General features: G+C 34.3%; 1 protein-coding gene across 4 annotated transcripts in view; it reads left to right on the top strand.

Moving 5' to 3' along the window:
• sez6a (seizure related 6 homolog a) overlaps positions 1-10,110 on the top strand; it is a 105,107-nt gene extending 94,997 nt beyond the window's left edge. For 2 of the 4 annotated variants that reach the window (XM_073915076.1, XM_005169184.6), the window contains 5 exons: positions 2,434-2,628; positions 3,631-3,666; positions 3,758-3,866; positions 3,948-4,047; positions 9,682-10,110. In XM_073915076.1, the coding sequence (XP_073771177.1) occupies positions 2,434-2,628; positions 3,631-3,666; positions 3,758-3,866; positions 3,948-4,047; positions 9,682-9,711 (470 nt within the window). In that variant the 3' untranslated portion in view covers positions 9,712-10,110. Of the gene's footprint in view, positions 1-2,433; positions 2,629-3,630; positions 3,667-3,757; positions 3,867-3,947; positions 4,164-9,681 lie in introns of those variants that run through there. The other 2 variants (XM_073915075.1, XM_001919935.9) reach the window with 1 other exon arrangement.
• Positions 10,111-12,202: the final 2,092 nt, after the last annotated feature.

Below are 12,202 nucleotides of genomic sequence, written 5' to 3'. Positions count from 1 at the left end.
ACCCATTAAAAAAATGCACTTGCCCTATCAAAAAACTAAGTGTAATTAGTTATTTTTAGCCACATATTTTAAATAATGTGTCAAAACAAGCAGATGGTTATATTGTTGCAACATTCTTATTAACCATAATTAACAACATAAAGAAACTAAAAACTAAGTATGCACAACAGACTGCTCCAAGGGTTTTATTCAGATGTGTTTGTTGGTGATTGGATGCATGTTGGATCGTTTAGGTAGCTTTACATAATAAAGTAAAGGTTTATTTATATAGCACCTTTCCCAGACATTGAGTCACAAAGTGCTTTACGATAAGAGAAAACAAGTAAAAGAACACGATAATAAAGTAAACAAGTTAAAACATATTAAAACTAATTAAAAATCCAAATACAGAAACACTAATACTGTTAATTAAAAGCTTGACCAGAAAGGTGCGTCTTTAAATGCTTTTTAAAAAGTTCAACTGATCCCAGAGTTCTCAGTGCTATCGACAGAGTGTTCCAGAGCCTTGGGGCCACCACACAGACAGCACGGTCACCTTTAGTCTTAAGACAAGTTCTAGGAATGGCTAACAGGTCTTTGCCAGAAGACCTCAGAGATCTTGAATATAAAGGGGTGCTTAAACATGCAGAGCTCTATATGTAATGACCAGAATGTTAAAATTTACTCTTAAACTAATAGGAAGCCAGTGAAGAGATGTAATGTGTGACCTCCTACTGGTGTTAAGCCTCGCCGCTGCATTCTGCACAACTTGCAATCGCTCCATAGAGGATTTGTTCAGACAAATGAACAGAACATTACAATAATCCAATCGAGGAAAATCAATAAAGGAAAATTAAGACCTGACTAAAATGATTTTAAACCAAGAAGATTTCAGTCAATTTAACACTTTTTAAGGCTTAAATTTTTATTTATTTATTTTTTATTTAAGACATTAAGACCCCGAGGATACCCTGGAACTATGACTAATTAATAAATGCTCAACAAGTATTGTTCATGTTAGTAAATACATTAACTAATATTAACTAATGAAACATACAAAAAATACAAGCTAAACTCTGAAGCTATTCTGGCTTCAATTCTTGCGCTCTACTGCCATCTAGTGGATGTTTGAATTAGCACATATAGTAGACTACAGCAGAGATTCCCAAAGTTGGGCCCATTGTAACCTTTGATTTGGCCTATCAAACCATCTGTAAAGAGAGTGAGCAGGATGGAGAGGGTTAGGGTGAATGCCTTTGAAAGAGCTAATCATTTCTAATTTGACGTGACCTTATTTGTTTGCTTGTTTGCTTTTTTGCTGAGCTACAAAAATGCAAACTAAAATGAAATTCTTCAATCGAATGTTGTAAATAAATCAGATTTTTAAAAATGTAAATAAGGTCAATTGTGTTGATGGATAAAGGACTATGTAGAATACATCTGTAAGCCAATCAAGTCAAAAACTAGTGCAACTCCATTCTGTTATAAATGACATTTTGTTTTTACACTGTAAAAAGTGTTTACCTTAAAAAAAAGTGTGTAATTCTAAACAATTAAGTTAAATAAACTTAACAGTTCTAAGTTACAACAAAATTACTTTTACATTTTTACTGCAAAAAAAAAATTAAGTTAAGCCAACTTAACAGCTTCAAGTTACAATGGGTTTACTCACATTATTTAAGTAAAGTTAACTTGTTGCTTTTAAGGCAACTGGTTTACTCACATTAAATAACTAATCACTTTTATATTGTACTTCATTATGTCCATTAAAAAATGTAAAAAAAAAATAAAATAAAGTTGTATTAGTTAATATAAAGCAATGTTGTTAGTTATTTTTAAATAATATTAAACAAGTTAGAAAATTACCAATTATATTTAACTTCGGCCCACAAGCCTCGGTCAAGTTTGGATTTTGCCCTTCATAAGAATATTTTTGTGCACCCCTTGACTAGAGCTTTTATACAGTACGCTAAAAACAATATGTGAGCCAAGTAGGGGAGACAGGGGATGAAAGTACCATTTTTCATAAAAACTTTGTTTTAAAAGAATGTTTTTTAGCTGATATATATTTTTGCTATGGTATGCGACTCTATCAAAATCAGGTGTTATTTTGTATCAATGTAGAACAACTCCAATATAACTTGAGTTTAAACAAAAAATACATTGTTCATTTTGACCCCATCAGCAGGGACAAAAGTAACACAGATATGGGTCAAAAGTAACGCAACAATACAAGGTAGATTTCTTGTTACTTTTTTATATTAACAATAGATGACTGTTATTATGTAAATGAAGAGTGTCTTGTTTAAAGTAAACTACTCACATTCATACTATATAGAATGTACTTTTCTAAGGGTCGTGTAGTAAATTCAAATTAAATGCAACGTTATAGTACCTACTTAAGTATTAGCCAATTTCGGACGCAGCCTGAGACTTTTTGTTTGTTTGTTTTAGCTGAGAGATATGAGCCGTGCAGTAATCCTGGTGCTCCCTCCTTGGCCATCCAGAGTTCAGAGAAAGCCTTCTTCCAGGCAGGAGAAACCCTGAGCTTCACCTGCAGGGCGGGTTATGTGCTACAGGGTGAAGCCACTGTCCACTGCCTACCTGGACATCCGTCTCGGTGGAGCGCTGCGCCCCCTATGTGCAGAGGTGGGAACTGCGCTCTTAAAGTTCTCAGCGAAAATTAATTGTTATACCAATTCTTTTTAAATTAATAATTTCATTTTAGGTGTCTTTTTAAGTACATATAATGAAAATAATTAAATGCTTATAGAAAATATATTTGACTATTAATTATTAAAAATATATTAATTCCACATTAATTATATTAATTTATAACAACATTTAAAAAAATAAGTATTTAGCCATTTTTTAATTGTTTAATTAGTTTTTAAATATATAAATTGATATTTTTAAAAAAAATGATAATTATTTGAGCTAATAATTTAAACCATTAGTTTAAATGAAAGTTAGATTGGCTGCTTTTAGAACAAACATTTAACAAAACACTTCTATTAAATAGGATAAACGGTAATACATATATTCATTATAACTACTACACTTATAAAGAGACCTTATAATTATTATAATAATAATCATCATTATATAATAATATTATCTCCTTTACTACAGCTAACATGATATTCGAAGTAGGCATGGGACGATAACAGTGTTCAAGATATACCGCAGTTAGGAAAAGTCAAGGTTATAAAACAGTCAAAAATTTCCGTCAAAGATTTTTTGTTTTACTTTTTTTTTTTTTTTTAGTTTTTTAGGACAACAGTATCTGCAGAAGAAAAGATCTCCAAAGATGCCATTTTAAAATGTCAAAATAGTGTTTTTTAAACAAATGAAGACAGCAGAAGTCAATAATTTATTTGAATTATTTAGCCTGACATGTTTACTGCTCCACAATATTATAAATGTTTCCCAAATAAAATATATTGTGTACAAAGGGGAAAAGAGGTTTAGTTTTTTACCTAGACATTTAAAAAGAATATATATTAGAGCTGTAAATCACAATACCTGAAATCGTGATATTTTTATCCAAGGTTATCATACTGTCAAAATCTTAAACCGGCCCATGCCTAATTTGAAGAACTGTTTGATGAATCAAGTGTCTAACAGAAGTTGTCATGTGTGTTTTTTCAGCTTCTTCAAGAAACACTGAACAACACAGACTGAACGGTGAAACTATTTCTAGCATTATCAAACCATTGTGAGAACTGATGCTTTAACTTATCTCATTAAATGATTTGTTATGTCCTGCTTTTTATAGCTGCTGATTCAGAGTTTGACGTGGAAGGCGTGAACATCGCCATCGCGGTTCTGATTCCTGTGGCAGTGGTGCTGATGCTGCTCTTGGTGGTTTTTCTCTGCATCTCAATGTAAGTTACAAAAGGCAAATGAAAGTGCTTATTGTTTTAAATGTTTTTGTTAATATGGTTATGGTTTGTGCGTCTCTACAGAGCTCAAAGTAAGAGTCTTCAGCTCCCCGGGACATCTTCTCCACCATACGACAACATGACTGAAGAATCTGCTTTTGATAACCCTGTGTATGAGACGGGAGTAAGTATGGATGCCATGAACCTGAGAGACGTGGCTTCAAACAACACCATCGTCCTGTCCTGATCAACCCCTCCTGCCATTCCACTCATCATCTGTGACTAAATCTGCAGACTAAATACTAGAAACAGGAGACAGCAGAGTTAGATAGCTAAACAACAAAGAGAAAGGCCAGTAATTATAATGGTAGCATCAAAAGTATCGACTTCAGTACTTTTTAGATATGAATGTGATTGGCTCTAATGGTCATGGCTTCACCTCTCTGCACAACTCTTCTCAAACAGTGCTGGGTGAAAAAAGTAATGTATTACAATTTTAAGTATTGCTGCTGCACAATATATCACAAAATTTCTCGATTGTACTACACTATCTGACAAATATCTTGTCATCAATCCCAGTTGTAAGATCAAGAAATAATAACTTGACTTCTGTAAATAATTTGGAAAAGTGGAAGATTTTTCTGATGAATCATCTGTTGAACTGTATCCCAATCCTCCCAAATACTGCAGAAGACCTGTTAGAACCGGCATGGTCAAAGATTCTTACAGATATCAGTCATGTTTGGTGAAGGAAAAATCATGGTTTGGGGTTACAGTCAGTTTGGGGGCATGTGAGAGATCAGCAGAGTGGATGGCAACATCAACAGCCGGAGATATCAAGACATATGCCCATTACATTACAAACCACAGGAGAGGGCAGATTCTTCAGCAGGATAGCACTCCTTCTCATACTCATGCAAAGAAGGTCAAGGTGCACCAGAATTGGCCAGCCCAGTCACCAGAGATGAACATTATTGAGCATGTTTGGAGTAAGGTGGAGGAGGAGGCATTGAAGATGAATCCAAAGAATCTTGATGAACTCTGGGAGTCCTGCAAGAACGCTTTCTTTGCCACTCCAAATGACTTTACTAAGTGATTTGAGTCTTTGCAGAGTTGTATGGATGCAGTCCTCCAAGCTCATGGGAGTAATACACAATATTCATTCCTTGTCCACTGCGCCATGACTTTATATTCTATACTGGACATTATTTCTGTTAAGTGACAAGACTTTTGTCTAAGCAGAGACAGATCTTACTGTCCTAATTAATTCAAAATCAAGACATGATCAAATTTTAATTTAGTAAAATAAGTGTAAAGCCTTTTGCCTTTTATATAAGCCAATTCTGAAACCAATTGATCAACTAGAAGTCAAGTTTTTTTTTTTTGGTCCTAAAACTTGGATAGGCGACAAGACTTTTGTCAGATAGGGTATAACAGTATACATATCCAAAACGTGTGATAATATGTTTGTCTAAATTTGACCAATTATATGGGGCCTTACTATCTTTAGCCCCACTTTCACAGAAATTGCAGTTCTGCTATTGGCTGAAGCAACCCAAAAGTGAACCCAGAGCTGAAAATAAACACTAATGGCAGGAGTTGAGAGGAGAGAGGAAAATGACCACAGCCAATCAGAGTCAGAATATCTGCTGAGGTTTTCACTCATTTGTAGTGTTTTAAAGATTGAACGTTTGCACCTTGAGTCCTTGGCTGTTTTTTTGTCTGAATTAGAATTAGCTCTAAAAAAAGTTTTACCTGTTTATTTTAATATAATTAAATGATAAAAAAACAGCTAATAAAAATACTTTTTTATTAGGGAAATACCGTAAGAAATATCACTATCGCAATACTCAACAACAAAAATCGCATATCGCATCTTTTTCCAGTATTGTGCAGCACTATTTTTAAGCCTACCTTAGTAAAAAAAAGGCCAAAATAACATAACAAGAACTTTCACATTACCTTCCTTAAAAAGAAACCTATTTAGTTACTTTTTTTTTTTAAATAACTTAAAATTTTAATATACATTTCCCCCAATACAGTTCATAAAGAGCGAACACAGATACTTGGAGACTGGAGCATTTGAAACCCGGGTAGATCCACCAGCGTAAACCTAAATAAACCAGGAACAGATATATAAATTGAACGAGCTTAAGATCATTAAATCTTAAAATCATAAAATTTTATGATATTAATTCCAATTTCATGAATATCTATTTTAGTGTCATTCTTGGTTTACATAGAGACTGTAAAGATTTTTGTACAAATATTTATTGGCAACATGAACAGCTGCTAATGAAAAACTTCCACAGGTTTATAGTTTATTTATAGCCCTATTCAGATGGTAACTGTTTCTCAAGTTGACATCAGGGATTTACAATATATTTACAGGGGGTAGTTGTCGATTTTAATGTCATCTGAATGCTGAATTTTGATAGTTTTCTTTCACGACCTGCATAAAAATCTGTTTATTTGACAAATGGCAAGTTCATATCTGAATCATTTCAGAGTTACTAAAGCAGATCAACTTGTAAATCCTTTTTAGACACTTTTTGTACCTCATGGTCACTTCCATCAGAAAAGCAGGCTCCTGTGCATTAAAAATGACATTACTAAAAGTTTTAGAAAGTTTGCATCCATATACAGGCCATCAATGACTAGCCGTCATAAGCCATCTTTTTTTGTGTTGTTTTAGATTCCAATATAATTGGCTGTTGTCACTAGGATGATCCCACCAGTGTGTTTGAATCTAGCATGAGTTTGATCAGGATTAGCGCTAAACTCTGCAGGAAAGCGGATCTCATGAGCCGCATATGAGCATCTCTCATATAAAAACTAGCATCTGACTGAGCGCGTGAATGGTCATGTGAGACACATATTTCTGGGTTTGAAGGATTACAAACTCTTGACATCCACCGCAAAATTATCTTCATCTGAAAGCATGCGTTTAATCACTGAAATTTAGATTTTACAGAGGCCCCCGTTCTACAAACGTAAGCACTTTTATGTTCACAACACCAGCATTTTAGGGATTTGAAATATTCTAAACAAGTTCATAAAGTGCACGTTTTTGGTTTTTTATTAAGTATAAAACTACAAAAATGTGATTTCCTGACAATGATTACAACATGAGCACTTGTATTACAGTATGCATGACGTCTTGTCTGTAAGTCAGTAGCAGATAACAGGACTGTTTGGGCATAGACACAGTGTTTCTTTTCATAGTGGGAACTACTGGCCTAGTAAACAGAATTCAGCACTCATTATAATTAATTCACATTTTCATATTGGACATCCTTACTAATACTAGAGCACCTCATACAGTACAAGTATCTAGGCCTGTCACGATATCTATTTTTTGTTGTACAATATATTGAATTAAAATATATTAAATGATATTGTCTTTTAAGACCGTTTTATGCCACTCATTATATAATGCCAGAATGACAATATAATAGCGTAAAATGCAAGTAAAATCTTCCAAAGAGTATTTAATTTAATTATTCATTTTAACAATTTAATAATTAGACATTGGAATCAGAATGCTAAAGTAAATAATAAATGTCAACCAAAAAAATGGTGCAAGATAAAAAAAGTAACAGAGGCTGCAATTCTGCTTCGGGATCTATATTCAGTTTTCAGACACTCACATGAAAATATACTATCGTAATCCATAGTAAACACAACTGTGTTTTTTTAACCATACTGACTCTGACACCTCCAGGAGAGATCGAGGTGTTGCGCAGTCAACTAAAATGTTGCTAGAATTGTTTTTTATGTATGGGCGATATATATTGCATCACCAGAAATTATCAAGGTCATGTCCATGTGTTGTTGAATAAGTCGATATATTGATTATTGTGACAGGTCTACAAGTATCATCTCATTATATTCCAGTATTGAGTAAAATGCTCACAATTGTGTGTCTTGTGTCATTTTCTTGTTAATTGTTTTTAAGTTTGCATATCTTCCATCACTTTTGTGTTTGCTGTTTTGTTCTATATTCTGATTCAAATAATCATGATAAATGATATAAATGAACAGATATGAGATTGTACCATTGCACTACTGTTCAAAAGTTGAGGGATGTATTTTATCCATCTAAAGGGACACAAAAACACTGATGTACACTACCAGTCAAAAGCTTGGGGTCAGTTTTTATTTATTTATTTATTTTTTTAAATTATTCCATTCATCAAGACGGCATTTATTAAATGTATTTTTTATGTATATTTACTAAAACAAAGTGGTTAATTAACTATTTTCTTATTGTATGTAATTTCAAAAGAAATTATTCCAGTCACTAACGATTTTATTACTATTACCATTCATTATATTAATAATAATTATTATTAAAGTGATTTCTGTAGGATCATGTGGATTCGAAGACTGGAGTAATGAAGCTGAAAATTCATCTTTAAAATCACTAGAATAAATTATTAAATTAAATTATAAACTACAGGGTAGTTCATTTATATGGATACACCTTAATAAAATGAGAATGGTTGGTGATATTGACGTCCTGTTTGTGGCACATTAGTTTATGTGAGGGGGCAAACTTTTCAAGATGGGTGGTGACCATGGTGGCCATATTGAAGTCGGCCATCTTGGATTCAACTTTTGTTTTTTCTCAATAGGAAGATGGTCATTTGACACATCCAACTTATTAGGAATTTCACAAGAAAAAGAATTGTGTGCTTAGTTTTAACGCAACATTATTATTTTAGGAGTTACTTACAAGTTTCTGGGCACTTATAAAATTCACTTATAAAATGTGTTCAATGTGCTGCCCATTGTGTTGAATTGTTAATGCAACCCTCTTCCCAAACTGATAGCAACACTGCAGGAGAAATGCCAGCACAGGCTTACAGTATCCGTAGTTTCAGGTGCTACACATCTTGTATCTTCACACCATAGACAATTGCCTTTAGATGAGCCCAAAATTAAAAGTCTAAAGAGGTCAGATCGGGAGACCTTGGGGGCCATTCAACTGGCCCACGACGACCAATCCACTTTTCAGGAAACTGTTCATCTAGGAATGCTCGGACCTGACACCCATAATGTGGTGGTGCACCATCTTGCTGGAAAAACTCAGGGAATGTGCCAGCTTCAGTGCATAAAGAGGGAAAAACATCATGTAGCAATGTCAAATATCCAGTGGCCTTGAGCTTTCCATTGATGACAAATGGCCCCACTATCTTTGTTGTCTATGGTGTGAAGATACAAGATGTGCAGCACCTGAAACTATGGTTATTTTACAGTGCAACAACATTTCACAATTTGTACTGTATTTTTGATTAAATAAATGCAGCCTTGGTGAGCAGCAGAAGCTTGTTTTAAAACATTTAAAAATCCTACTGACCCCAAACTGTTGACCAGTAGTGTATATCATTCAGTTTTAAATGGACAAACATTCTAATCACAATATAAAACATGCATCATGGTTTCCTGATGTTAATATTGACTGAGAAAGTTGATGCTGAAAACTCAGCTTAAAAAAAAAGAAAGAAAAAAAATAAAAAATAAAAAAAATCACAGGAACAAAATGACATAGCAAAATCTAAAATTGCTAAAAAAAATAATTGTAAATTATAATACCATTTCACAATATTGCAGTTTTAACTTTTTCAAAAACATTCAAACATCTTACTGACCCCAAACTTTTGAATGGCAGTAGTAATTAAGTGTGTGTTATGTTAGAGTATATTGCTTCTAAAGCTTTGTGTATTGTTTTATCCACATACTTGTTTGTTTAACCATCAGCTGTATTTGAGAGGGCTCTGAATAAATCTGAAATCATATTTGTTTATCTTTTCAGGATGCAAGGCAATACGAGGTGTGTATGTAAAATCCATCTGTATTTCTTTTGCCACCTCTCCTGTTTGGCTCCTGTAAATGTTTTTTTTCTCTCTACGACCTCTGCCAGCACGTTAAAGATGGTGGACAATGGGCTAGTATTTCTGTAGCACATAAAAGCCTGAGGTTTGTGGTTTCTTTCTCCTTTTTTTGTTGATAAAAAAACCCAAGTCTTACACATTGAGTCTGGACTACATCAGAATGCACTGGATTCATTGTTTCACATTGGGGAGCAAGAGAGGTGAAAGCTGTGTTCTCCCAAATGCATCCAAACATAGGAGATTTTCAGTCTTGAGTTGCACTGGTGATGGCGATTAACCATGTATAACACTCTTGCTGTATAGAAGCCAATTTGCAGAACACTTTGTAAATAAACTGTCTAAAACTAAAATATGCTTTTGTGTGATTATTATTCAAAATTGTGTGTAATTTAATGCAATGAGTAGTTTACTGACCAGCATGGCCTTTTGACCTTTGTAATATATTAAATGAATTATTTTGTATAAATATGAATTTATTATAATTAATAACGACAACAAAAATACTAGTAGTTTTTTACAGTAGTTTGGCAATGCATGCTTCAGTGAATCAAATTTATGAATGCATTTAAATTACATCTCATATATTAATAAAACGTATACATTTTTAGTGTTTTGAATGATATTAAGTGACTATTTTAGAGATTAATGTCAGTCAAAGTATACAAATAATGTCTTGTTTTTCTTTTTTTAAGGATACATGCAGATAAAAACACCTTTTTTACAAGAAGCATGTTTTGTAAATCCTTAAGATGTGCTCCGGTGCTCTAGAACTGCCAGTTTCAGACTGTTGAATTATATTTTTCCTAGCATTGATTGGCACGATTATGCATTCTCAATGGTATGAACCATTATGGTGATGAGGTCAAATGTATATGTATATTATACATTTTCATTATTAATATTTAAGAGAAAGCTATTTCTTTTCATTGAAGGGGTGACACCCCCATACATCTTGTTTTGATGTCTTTCAGAGGATCAAGCCCCCTTTAATTCGCACCCTGATAATTGTATTAAATTGATACACGTGACTAAAAATAAAATTGCTCATCTATAAACAAACTGTTATTTAAATGAATAGGTCTAATAAAGTCACCGTCATTGTTCACCGCTTGTTTTAACAATACCACTCCACAACCATGTCATAAATTTGCTTCATCCCTTCTCTTTCGCTCATTGGTTCATGTCACGTCGACGACAAACAGACCAATCAAAGAGCAGAACTTTCCCTCACAATACAAAGAAGCTTGAACACGTAAACAAACCGGATAATGGCATTTGCTTTCGAAGCCTTACTGGCTGATGTATCAAATCAGCTTCTCGTGTCATCAAAAAGACACTTTAGCGATTCCCATAATTACTAATAAGACGGGGACGTTTTAAAACGAAGGAAAAGAGCAAGATGGCTCCACTGTTGACGAAAAGCGATGCCTGACCGCGAATGAATCGCTGTTTGATTCGGCTCTTTTTAAAAATTCAATCGAACCGATTCGAACTGTGTTTGCAAATTATTCGGTTGTAAACAATGGATAGCTTAGCAAAAAGTAAACTAATGTCATCGTTTATTTACCTTTATGGTTATACAAATCAACAACGTTTCTTCTAATGTAGGCAGAATGACTGTTTAAGTCACAATTCACTTTTATTAAATAGCAAAAAATGACAACGAATGAACGCGCGCCCTGCTGAAAAATCCAGCTTAAACCAGCCTAGGCTGGTTAGCTGGTTTTAGCTGGTCAATCAGGCTGGTTTTAGAGGGGTTTTGACCACTTCCAGGCTGGTTTCCAGCCATTTCCAGCCTGGTCTTAGCTGGTTAGGCTGGAAGATGACCAGCTAAAACCAGCTTGACCACCCTTACCAGGCTGGGAGCCCAGCCACAACCAGCTATGTCCAGCTTAAACCAGGCTGGTCAAGCTGGTTTTAGTTGGATTTAGCTGGTCATTTTCCAGCCTGACCAGCTAAGACCAGGCTGGAAATGGCTGGAAACCAGCCTGGAAATGGCCAAAACCCCTCTAAAACCAGCCTGGTCGACCAGCTAAAACCAGCCTAGGCTGGTTAAGCTGGATTTTTTAGCAGGGTGGCTATGATTCTGTTGCTTTTTGGAGGGTGAATACATGTTTTACATGTGTGTGTGTGTGTGTGTGTGTGCGTTAACTCCTTAGCAAGACAAAACTTCTGCTGTCATGTTGCTGCTGACTACTATGTTGGAATCATGAACAATACAAACAATCGTAAACAACAATATTTCAAATGTGTATTATATAAACATTCAAACATTGAGTATTATATATAATTAACATTATATATTCATTACTTAGATGTGTGTGTGATGGTGGCAAATCAGTGATATGATTCTACTGAACCGGTTCACTAAAAAGATCCGATTCTCTTAACGAATTGAACTCCCAGCTCTACTGACGGGGCGACGCATGCGCACACGGGTTT

The sequence above is a fragment of the Danio rerio genome, chromosome 10 (genome assembly GCF_049306965.1).
Source record: "Danio rerio strain Tuebingen ecotype United States chromosome 10, GRCz12tu, whole genome shotgun sequence".
In the NCBI taxonomy this organism is placed as follows: Eukaryota; Metazoa; Chordata; class Actinopteri; order Cypriniformes; family Danionidae; genus Danio; species Danio rerio.
The sequence above is the reverse complement of the archived record's forward strand: the minus strand, read 5'-3'. Positions and strand labels throughout refer to the sequence as shown.